We start from the raw sequence: 12,449 nt of genomic DNA on the forward strand, positions 1-12,449 counted from the left end.
TAAATACATGCAAAAAACCTCTGTTATATTTTGCAAATTTCTTGCTCTCACTCTCTCTCTGTCTCTCTCTCTTTGAAGTGTTAATTTGAGTGATCTGTGCAGATATACATAGGAAAGAACAAAAGCATATAAATTACCTGAAGATGACCAGGTTGTAGAGGACAGAGTAGGTAACCGATAAATACTTACTGAATTGAATTGAACCAAAGTCCGGATTATTGCCTAGGACAGTATTATATACAAAGCAATATTTTGAATTGTTCCATATGTGCTTCTAAATTGTCACATTTAATCTATTAGTCACTATGTGCAGAGGCACCTACGCTAAAATTTTTAACTTTCGCTTGCTCTTTATTGTGAAGGACTTTCTTTGTACTGATCTTAAATACTGCAGATTTTTCCTCAAACTACGAATTCTTGTAAAATTTCTTTCTTTCAGAGAAAATGTTATTCAGTCACAAAGAGGCCAGATAGAAGAGTTAGAGCACTTGGCTGAGATCCTGAAAACTCAGTTGAGAAGAAAAGAGAATGAAATTGAGTTATCTCTTCTTCAGCTTCGAGAACAGCAGGCTACAGATCAAAGGTATGTTAAGACAGAAATCTCACTTTGATAAGGTCAAAATTCTTATGCCATGGAAGGATAAGTCTAGTCTATTTGAAAAATCATGTTTTCACTTAACATTCTTCATATAAGCCTGCTCGAGACCTACTAACTGCTATCAACAGCTCTATGTAAGGGCGTTTCTCCCTCACCTTCTCTGGGGTTCAGCTTGGTCCCCCACTCTTTGGTCCCGTTTGCTGCATTTAGCATAACTGTTGGAAGTTCTGATACCATTCGATTGCACCCACCAAGAGAAAGGTGTGTGCCAAGGACCCAGCTGTTGGCATGTCTCATGAATAAGTCCAGCCTCATTTAAGTTGTTTTTTCCAACATGAAAAGTGAGTTCCGTAATACAGTACCAGGTGGGGGTTTTTTTTTTTTACCCCCAAAAGATGCTTGTTACCTCTCCTAATATTCAAACTTTGCTTCAGATTCTGTTGATTGTTATGGATGACAGCAGAGCCCTTCAGTCGTCTCCCTGCTGCCTCTTCACTTTTGATGGTTTGTAATGTACAGAATGTTCTTTCCCATCCTCTTTTGTCATGTTTGGTTCCTGATCCCTCCCTCACATTTTGAATTCCCACACCGCATTTCCAGCAAGACTCTATCTTCCTACCATATTCTTTCTCGAATTATTGTCTCCCCTTTGTTCCTTTTTTTTCCTTTCGTTTTCTTTCCAGGTTTTGTTTTTTTGTTTTGGGGGTTTTTTTTTTTTTTTTTTTGGACCAAGGAGACCCAGAAGTAGAGGGAGTGGTATATTGAATTGCCAGGTACCCATCACTTAGCTTATATAATCACTAACATGTTCCCAATCTTGTTTCGCCTGTCCTTCACCTTTATTTTCTTGAATTAATCAGGCTCAGCCAGATGAGATGTCATTTCACCTAAGAATATTCCGATGTAAATCTCTGATAGGGAATTTTTTTAGCATAGCACCATGCAGTTATCACATCTAACAAAATTAATTGCAACTCCTTAATATTCTCTAATACCCAGTCCACATTTAAACTTCCCTGAAGCTGGCTTCTCCTGTTTGTCTGAATTGGAATCCATATGAGGTCTACATACTGCATTTGGGATCTCATAGGTCTCTAGGCCTAAGAGACCTAGAGCCTCTGTTTGTTTTTCCCCATCCAGTGTGTATGATCTCATGTTTATGTGGCTAAGTTCTCCTTTAGAAAAACCAGTATGATGTTCTAGTCTTCCATTTCAGATTCAGAGTTTAATCCTCCTTTACCAAACTAACCTGACATGGTAACATTTGGAAAAACTAGGAAAATATATCTATGAGGCTTGTTTTAAAAACAATAAAGTGGGCTGAGAATATACAAGAAGCTTTATATTTCAGAGACTCCAAAGATTAGTATTCTCTCTGATAATTTCTGTTCCTGAAAAGTTACGTATAAAATTTAATTAAATTATACAATGAAATTCTATATATTAAATGATATTTATATACCCTTCCTAGGGCAGGGCAAAAGAAACATGAATCTTTTGGGGAATTATATTAGGGGATATAATTTGAACCCTAAAGTTGAACCAGCTTGAATCCCTAGTGTCACCCATGTTCTCCCAGGAAGAACTGGTTTAGACTTGGTCTGATTGGAAAATCCGAGACATGATTCCTGGTGAGGAACAGTGCTAAAGGACCAGACCCCAGTACCAAGTGTGATCTTAATAAATTGCCATCAACCGTATTTAAGATATTATCTAAATGTGAAAATTCTGTACTTAGACCAAGCCCAAGCTTAGAGCGCGTCCTTATCACCTTTCCTCAACAGCTGAGTACAAGACTATCAGAGACCACTGTCTGTGTTATACTTCCTAAATTCCCAAAGAGTAAGATGCATACTGTTAGCCATTTCCCCCTTCCAAAGGGCTATGATCATCTAGGAACTAGAATGTTCAGTTCATTGAAACGGAAATCCAAAAGTCCTTCAATCCTAGGGCTAGAACAGCAGAAGAAATAGAGTGATAGGCACCTACGCATGTTTTCTCCTATGAATAATGTCACCAGGAGACACCAATGTATGCACCTAGACGAGTTTACCTTAACAACTAAACTATGGCCCTCACTCAGTAGCAGTCTCTTTTGTCACATCAAGAAGTAGAGACAAAATGAGTATTACAGGAAACGGAACTTTTGCTGCAGAGGCCAAAGAAATAAACTAATTTTTACCCTACCTCACTGATCCTGTAAAATTAAAAAGCACATGCTATTTGCTTAGAAAGGAAGGGTACCTTTAGTAAATAGCATATTGTTCCTTGAAATACAGTTGTTGAAAACTGAAGAAATGACTTCCAATAAAAGTCTTTAAGTCTTTTTTTCATGTATGTTTACACATAGCTCAAAATTTTATGTGTCACAGCAGTTTTTTGAGACTAATGGAAAACTGTTGAAAAAAATGTTGGGGAGAATATAAAACTTGGTATAATTTACTGTAAAGAAAAATCACAAAATGGAAAACATATTTAAACTTCTCTTTCACGGATACATTATTTCAAATTTGAAATTCTAGAAGTCTGATCAGGACGTTGGGCTCCTTGTTCTCAAGCATGAGCCTAGCGTAGTTGTAATCTTCAGAGTACAGTGCTTGATATTGATGGCAAAGAGCCTTTTCATAGAATATTACAGAAACTCTTCATAGTATGTGTTTAATAGACCAGTTTGGTTTGGCATCAACTTGACATAAACTTTTGGTTATCCAAAGCCCTTAATTGCTTTGAAGTAAAAGCCCAGTGCTGTTGTTTTTTATTAAAATCATGTTTTTTCCTGTTATTGTGGTCTATTTTGGAAGAGTGAGTTGTGATTTTTGCATATGTTCTACATAATGCCTCATTAGCAAAAAATCTTGTATCATTTACAAGTAGCCTGAATGTCTGTGTTGTTTTGAACAAAAATCCATATTAAAATTTAAACAATATAAAAATGCACATTTTCTGCTTATTAAAAAGGCCGTCTTAAATTAAATGCAAAGCAGTAACCAGTGAACACATGTACATGAACATTAAAATCAGAATGATTTTACCTTTTATTGGCTTTTTCAACTCCAAAAATATTTATACTCTTACCAAATGTGTAACTAGTTTGTACTAAGTGGTTTTTTTTTTAAGTAAATGTTAGGGTGTTTACCTTCTTAATTAAAAATCATGTAAGTCCCATAATTTCCCAGTGGAGGAAATTTAACCTATAAATGTTCCAGACACTCTTGACTTGCCCTCTTCCCTTTGGTTGACAGTAGACTGTCAAATCTGAAAACAGAGAATCCTTTTGCAGCCACGAGTGTCAGAAACAGCTTGGCTTTAGGGGCTCCGTCTCTCCCCCCCAGGCACACACAGGATTACTTTCTGGCACTCTCAAGTTCTTCCCCAGCTTTGTATTGAGAACAATTACAAACCTACGGAAAAGTTGTAGGAATAGTGATGTGAAAGCTCACATAACTTTCACCCCTTTGCATATTTGTGAATGACACCAGCCTGCTCCACATTCTGCACGGGCACACGCGCAGGCGCGCTGTCCCTTCTCCTCCTCTCTACTCCCCCTCCCTCCCTCCCACCCCCAGTCTGAGAGTTAGGCACATGTATCATTTCACCCTCAGTACACCTTCTCCGTATCTTCTAGGAACAGAGTCACCCTCCTACATAACTACAGTATGGCTGTCACATTCAAGACGTTTAACAATACAGTAGCGTCATCAAATACACAGTCCGCATTCAAATTTCCCAGTTGTATCCTTTAATAGCCCCCCCTTTTTTTTTTCAATAGCGGGTTGTGGTTTGTTTCGCTTTGTTTTGATGTAGTATCCATTCAGGGATCATACATGGAATTTAATTGTCATGTCTTTTAGCTTTTCATTATTCTGGAGTTGTTCCCCATGTCCAGCCCATTGATAGTTGTTTGCAGAACACCCCTCAATTTGTATTTGTCTGATGTTCAGAGGGCACATCTGGTCCTTGGGTGGAAGGGTGATTGGGGCCAGGGAGGAACACATTATTATTACAGGCCGGTGGCCTGTCATTTTTAAAAAATATATCCACCAAGCTTGTACCGCTGTTTGGAATACCTTAGAATTTGCCCAACGAAAAGTATCACACTCCAATACCATTTCTTTGATCCCCATGTTTTTTAATATTAATATTATGTAAGATTTTCCCGTGATAGCCGCTTGACGTATTTTCTCAGCACTTTATCTGAACCACAGAAGTTGTCACAATTAATAGTAAAACTAGTGTGTCAGTGCACACTTGAGAGTGGAGAGAAAGCTAAAACTAGGAACATCTCAGAGGAAGGAGGCCACTTAGAAGAGTGTGAAGAATTGATCTTTTAGAATTGGATTTGACGGTCGGCTCCCTCACATGAGGACTCTGGCCGAATTCCTCCCTTCGCTAAGCCTCAGTGAGCCCCCTCAAGTGCAGAACGAAGCGATTGGAGCGGCTAAGTGGTCCCTACCTTTTAAACAGCAGCTACTTTTATCCCTGGGGACCTCATGTCTCTGAAAGATTTTGTCTGCCGAGTAAGCAGTATTTGTTAATTTAATCAACCTAGTGGGGTTTTTTTTTTTTTTTCTTTTATTCACCAAAGAGCTGTATCATGCCGATCACTGCTTCTGGTAATTGTGAAATAACCTGTTATTGGACTGACCTGGTATAATTGTATGAGAAAATAATAACAATACAAAACCTTCACTTTTGCAACTTAGTTGCTGGTAAATCTGTATTTCCCACTGGGCTATTTGATATATTGAATATAATTCTCAGATTCCCACTACTAGTCGGAATCCATTAAACCTGATCTTCAAAATGATCCTTTTAAGACAATCAGCCAGGATTTCAGGTCTTCCTGTCTCCAACTTGGGAGTACTCCCTCCATTTTCATAAGAGAATGTTTATACGCATGTGGCGCTTGGCATAAATGTTTCTCTCCATTCCTCGTGGGTGTTGAGAGTAGGAAAATACTGAGCTCTGATTTATATTTTGACCCACCACCGCAAGGAAGGTATGTTCCAGAGGCAAACAAACAGACACAGGTGAATTTTTTCCTTTATACAATCTTAAAACAGAGAGCACTATTTTCACCTATAAAGTCAAGTGGCAGTTTTGAGCAAAAACCATTACATTTCAAATAGACTCTCCTCAGCTATTTTAGTAAAGCTTATTCCATTTAATTTACTAGCAACCTTCTGTAATCTTACTCAGTATTGTTACACTGCTAGTGACTGTTATCTGTTTATCCCTAGTAAAAGCTATAAGATGACCTGCATTACTTGTCACAATAAACTTACAGAATGTCTGCCATTGTTTAAAAAAAAAAAATTGAACTGCTGTAGAGGTGTTTTAATTTTAAGGTTGTTTTCAACCTTATGCCCCAAGTTTAGTCAGCCTAAAACTATTAATCAAAAGGAGCCTCTGCATTCTGTCATATTTTACTCATCTACTTTCCAGAATCTCGTAGCCTAGCTTCTGTATTCTACCGCCCTCTCTTCTAAACGGTGCTAAATACTACATTATAACTTTTTTGCCTCAAAAAAAAATCAAGAGACTTTCTTTAGCATTCATAATCCTTACTGTAACGAAAAGTGAAATGGCCATAGGGGCTCGGGGGGTGGGGCGAGAGAGTTATGTGCGCAGGGAATGAAGTGTAAGAAACTTTCTCTGGAGGAAAGATTTTTGCCTCTTAAGATTTCATATTAGACTGTACATTACATAGCTCTACTGAAAGTTTTTCCTTCTCCCGTATATCTGAGGTTTTAAGTTTCTGGATTTATTATGGCACCCAGTAGCAAAGCCGGAGTCAAGTGTTTTCAAGGCTTCCATTAGAAATTCCTTTTTCAGAGTTTATTGCTTGACTGTTTCCAATTATATGAGGGAAACTTGGCACATAGGTTGTTGAACTGGATTACTTTTTTCAACATAAAATCTAATTTATTTCAGTTTGTTTTTAATCTAGAGATGGGCCAACAACTCTTCCAATCGTTTTAGAAGATTTGATCGTAATTCTAAATAATATGTCTATTTTAAAAAAACAAGAAAAAGAAAAGAAACCGCATTTTCCAACTTAATTGTCCAAGGTTTTTTCCAAAATCCTTGTTGAAAAATTTGAGAAATTTATTTTTACAAAGCCCCTAATTAGTCTGCCTGATATCTGTTTGCAGATCATTTCACCATGTGTAATGTAGCATGTATGAATTTCCGCATGACTGTCAGAGTTCCTCTGAGTATTTTTACCATAGATTGTTCTTTCTGTTAGAACGTCATCCTCCTGCAGATCTGACGTCCCCATCACGGTGCATGAAAGAGAGCAAGAAAGTAGGATGTGGTGGTCACTGAAAATACCACTTATAAAATGAGCCCCATCTCTGTTCTTCAAAGGAACCAACCTGAGGCCCTCCTCCCAGTGTGCCGAGGTCCAGGCCAAGCCTCCAAGCACCGACCCTGGCCCCCTCTTGCCTGTCAGCAACCTCACATTCCTTGTCAGCTTCTTGTGACATTCCCTTCCCTCTTGTCCCTCTCGTTTCCACCCTCATTCTTCTATCATATTTCATCTACGTAAGGATGTTGAGTCGGTTGTCAGGTCGGAGTCGATTTTTCATTGTACGCCTTCCTGGAGGCCAGACCACATCTATCACGTTGTAGATGGTGATCTTTTATGTCTTAGCGCTTGCAGCTGAGCAGCCAGTCAGCGTTTCCTTCTCAGGGTTAGCCTCGAGAATATCTAATCAGAATGATGACTCCTGGATAAAGCCCCTAAACCTGACACCTGAGGATAACGATCAAAGGTGTCTGCAGGGGCCGCACCGTGCCAGAAGAGGTGCGCTCTCGGCAAACCCATTCCTGCCGAAAGCACCACGTGATCGTTGTTTTTCTCACCATCTCAGTCGTCCTTGTGCCCACCTGTTGGGCATTTCTAGCATAAAACACTAAGTCACTTTTCTTGGCAGTGTTTTGAAAGAAAAGTGCGATCTTCGAGGAATTTAAGGAAAATATTCAAGGAAGCATCCACCCGTTAAACCATCCTGAGAGTTCTTGAAAGTCGCTTACCGGCCTTTGCCTTACAAAGAAAATTCAGAATTAAAACCTGCTATTTTCTGTGACCCCATGTGACTAAATGGGTTATTGGAAAAAATTCTTTTTTAATAATACTTAAAGTATTATTACTCAAACGTATATGTGTAGACTTTCTTAAAAATATTAACATCCTTAAAAACCAGAAGAATAAAATATCAGAGACAACTGAACATATAAGAAAAGATTTGAAATTATTTGAAAAGGATCCTGTTCTTCCATAGAACAACTGTCACTTAGTGCTGAGGGGTCAAACCAAGTAATTCTGAGGAAAACAGAGGAGGCTTTGTTTTGACTTATAATTATGAAAAAAATGAAGACTTTTTTTATTAGACTTCTTTAAAACGTCTTCCTCCTTCATGTTCTAATGTTTTTAGCAAGTACAGACCACGCAGTGGGGAATCATAGGGGGAGAGTGCTGAATGTGTGCTAACTACTAGTTAGCGTGTTTTAGGCACAGAATTATTTTAACATTGTGTTAAGACTGTATTCTGGGTAAGATCCAGGTTCTTGGACTTGTTTATCTTCGGTGTGAGGACAACTAACTGTCCGATGCCAAAATACAATGAACTTTCAAATATCAAAGAGGAAAATTAAGTATTTCAAGTCCTCAGCTGGTTTACAGATGTGTGAGCTTTGTAGTCCATTTTCTGGTTCCAGTAGGACATTGTGACAATTTTTCCAATATGTGTACGCTAGATAAGTTTTGGAAGTAAAACTACTTACTTTAAACCCTGAAATAATTTTCTGAATCTAAAATTTTTATGTTTACTTTTTTTAAAAAACAATAAAGTCTAAAACTGAGCCTCACAATTTTTTAAATACTTTTGAAAGTAAAACATATTAAATTAAAGAACCTTTCTCTGTCAGGAAAGTAAATGCCTTTTGAAAACGGGTATTCATTTAGATCTATGATTAACCTTTAACAAGATCTTCCTGTTAAATTCTATGTTTGCTTTAATCTCAGTAGGAAAAATACAAACTAGTATTGCAGCATATAGAGTTTCTATATACCCTGTGGACGTTAAATGATCTCTTACAGCTAAAGGCACATCTGCAACGTATTTAAATGCCAGCTTTGGGCATTATTAGTATAAAATGCTAAGTCACTTTTTGGGGAAATATTTTGAAAAGTTGAAACTCCAGGAGGAAACTCCAATAAATGGTAATCTTATGATACCATTTGTTTCAAGGGAGTGGCGGGAAGATGAGTGGCTGTCTTGCATAGTTTTGTCTTAGGGAAAAGCCGTAGTATGATCGTCCTTAAAGTAGGTCTGAAGTGCGGGACAGGACGATCACTGTGCTGTAGGCTCCCGTCCTTTTGCACCGTCCTTCAGGACGCTGTGAAACGGTTTTAAGCATATAGTACAAAGTGTAGTAGAGGTGACACAAGTCATCATATTTGGGTCTCCCTTCAAACTCTGAGAACCTATGAATTTCTGACAGTTCAAGAGCAATGACTGGTTGGCTTTAATGAATCAATACTAAGTGTGTGATAAACTAAAAACCTTGGTGACGGAGAAGCAAGTGTGTAAATATTCCCTGGGTAACTTTTTAGTGGAAAATTATGAGTCCACCACAGATTGTTTTCTTTTGCCTTGGATTTTTTACTCTGTCTCTCTTTTTCTTAAACACGTTGTTGAAGGTCAAACATTCGGGACAACGTAGAAATGATTAAGCTTCATAAACAACTAGTGGAGAAAAGCAATGCTCTGTCAGTATTGGAAGGAAAATTTATTCAGCTTCAAGAGGTACTGTGATCATTTATTTTATTATGGTGATACATAGATACAAAGGTTCAGAGAGAGAGAGAGAGAGAGAGAGAGAGTGTTTAAGTTATATTTTTTAAATAGAATGGTTGTAACACTAAAAAGTTATTTTTGAAGATGCTCTTTTTTTTATTCTTACACACTTATACTTTCACTTCATGTCTTCTTTGTAATTTATAACGTAATAGCTAAAGAAATAACTAACCAGTTGGACTGTTTATAAATATCTGCATCATCTTAAAATAATAAACATATTTATCATAAATTATCTCATGCCAAGAAAATTTATTTTAACTCCTTTATCTGAATTCATATGGGCACACAGCACTGAAGGGTTAGACATATTTGCATATCTCTTCAGTTCTAAGCATTTATGAAATAGCCAAGACAGACCAAGTTCTAAATAGGTCAGTGATCAGGTTTTGTTCAATCGTTTTGTGATGTGTTTTGTTATGTCGCTACCTCCCATTATCACAGAATATTTGAGTACCCATCATGCCAACTATCAGTGTACTACTTTTGCTTCTTGATCATTCAGGTCAACAGTACGTGGGACTCTTCACCCCTCTGGCCGCTGTAACGAGGCCACGGCCCCACAGGAATATGCCAGCAGAAGGCTCCTATTGCCTGGCACTGCGTAAATAACATAGGTTGTGGAATTAATGAGCCCCCAAACATTCCAGATGAACACAATTCATATGAAGCAGTACTTTCTTTGAAGTACTGAGACCAGGAAAGCAGTAAACTGATGGCAAGCGTAGGGTCATCGGAAGCCTAAATTTACTCTCAAATTAGATAAATGTTTTCCAACCTGTACTCTGGTTTGTGCTCTCCATCCTGTAGGAGCCTCCTTAAATGCAAAGTAGTAACTGCCCTCCCTGTAAATATGAAGGTTTATGGAGGAGGGAAGGCTAATCAGACAGTGGAGCCAATAGCACTGGCTACCCATAGATACAAGAGAGAAATTAAGAAAACATGGAGCTGAGGGCCTTTTCTAACATGGGAAAGTAGGAAAGGAAATAAAAAGTGATGTCACATTCTTCTGTCACTTTGACCACTTGACTTTCATTTAACAGCAATGCCAAGTATTTCTTCCAGTACCTACAATAGCTAGTGTCTCCCACAGCACAGGCTCCTCTTTTGTGGACTGACATTGGGTAAAGAAAAGACTCGAGAAGTTCAGACCAACAGCTTCCATGAATGAGGTAGGAAGCCCAGGGAAAGCTGATTAAAGATAATGTGTTACAATAATACCAAGATCACCAAAAATTGAACTCCAGTTACTCGTAACAATGTTTCTTTTAAATGATTAAAGAATTTCAGATTTTTCTTTTTACTTCTTGAGAGAGAGGATGTGTATGCCGTGCAAGCACACAGGCAGGGGAGAGGTGGAAAGAGAATGTTAAGCATCGTTCACCTCCAGCTCAGAGCCCAACGCAGGGCTCCATTTCACAACCATGAGATCATGACCTGATCCGAAATCAAAAGTCATATGCTTAACTGACTGAGCCACCCAGGTGCCCCAGAACTTAAGTGATTTTAATTAGCAGATGAGCCATTACATGTTATGGTCATGGTCTCTATGAAAAGATAACATCCTCATCACCTTTCTTATTTATTAAAAAAAAAAAAGTAGGGGCACCTCGGTGGCTCAGTAGGTTTGGCATCTGACTTTGGCTCAGGGCATGATCTCATGGTTCGTGGGTTCGAGGCCCACATCAGGTTCACTGCTGTCAGCACAGAGCCCTCTTTGGCCCTCTGTCCCATTTTCTCTACCCCTCCCCAGCTTATGCTTTCTCAAAAGTAAATAAACAGCAAAAAAAAAAAAAAAAAAAAAAAAGAAAGGTAGTTAACATTTAAGGATATAAATTAAAATTTAAAATATATTCATCAATGCCATTTTAAAAATTAATAAGATTAGGAGGCCTGGCTGGCACGGTCGGTGAGGCTGTGACTCCTGATCTCAGGGTGATGAGTTCAAGCCCCACTTTAGGCATAGAGATTACTTACAATAAAAATAAGTTTAAAAATTAAAAAAAATACTTACATAAGTATTTTACTGAATTGAACATTTCAACCTAATTGTATTAAAATTAGAAGCTAACCTTCTATTAGGCTGTTTATATGCTGTGGTGACAGATCCTTTCAAGTTTCATTATCTGTGGTCAGCATTTATTTTTGAGCCATGCGGCAGCATTTTTAGACAGCATGTCCAACCACTATAACCACAACAGAAAGAAAAAAAATTTGCCAAAACCTATTTACTCACTGGTCACTAATCAACCAGTTAAAAACTAGGAGGAAGTAAAATAAAGGACAAAAAGTTTGCATTATGTGACTCTGTGCTAAGAAAACTCTTATATTTTTTTCTTGATTACACACTTAGGTCAAGAGCATCTTCATGCACAAGTAGCACTTACACATCGTTCGTGAGTTGAAGAATAACCTGTATAATGTGAACTTCAGGAGTAAATTCACTTATAAAATTGTAGTCACTTATTTCACGTGGAACCCAAGAATAATTTCGAAATGATTTTGTTTTGTAGAAGCAAAGAACCCTCCGGATCAGCCACGACGCCTTGATGGCCAACGGAGATGAGCTAAATATGCAGCTCAAAGAGCAGCGTTTAAAATGCTGCAGTCTCGAGAAACAGTTACATTCCGTGACATTTTCTGAAAGAAGAGTAGAAGAGGTAAGCCCCCAAGAGCTTAGTAGCCATGGGTCGCATTAAAACTTCTCTGTAACTGTTTTGTAAAAGTAAAATAGAGACATTGCAAGCAGTGCATTTCTTTCAAAATCCCAAACTACACACCTGGTGCTTTGAGCACAGCAAAACATAGTCCGTTTGTCACGTGTGAAGCAAATCAGTGCTTAAAAACACTTGCCAATGTGCTGATATCTGCTGTTCACCTAAAGGGTTGACTCTTGAGGGAAAAGAAGACACGTTTCGACACTTGCCTATGGAACTGAACTCCCTCAGCCTTAACATCTTATTAGCCATTCAGGACACCAAGAC

At 38.2% G+C, this 12,449-nt stretch overlaps 1 protein-coding gene across 1 annotated transcript in view; it reads left to right on the top strand.

The window, feature by feature from the left end:
- The window catches only part of RPGRIP1L (RPGRIP1 like), a 94,731-nt gene that overhangs the window by 13,590 nt on the left and 68,692 nt on the right, over window positions 1–12,449 (top strand). The window contains exons 6-8 of the mRNA XM_029926591.1: window positions 440–583; window positions 9,309–9,414; window positions 11,979–12,125. Of these exons, the coding sequence (XP_029782451.1) occupies window positions 440–583; window positions 9,309–9,414; window positions 11,979–12,125 (397 nt within the window). The remainder of the gene's footprint in view (window positions 1–439; window positions 584–9,308; window positions 9,415–11,978; window positions 12,126–12,449) is intronic.

Source organism: Suricata suricatta, chromosome 16, assembly GCF_006229205.1.
Source record: "Suricata suricatta isolate VVHF042 chromosome 16, meerkat_22Aug2017_6uvM2_HiC, whole genome shotgun sequence".
Classification (NCBI taxonomy): domain Eukaryota; kingdom Metazoa; phylum Chordata; class Mammalia; order Carnivora; family Herpestidae; genus Suricata; species Suricata suricatta.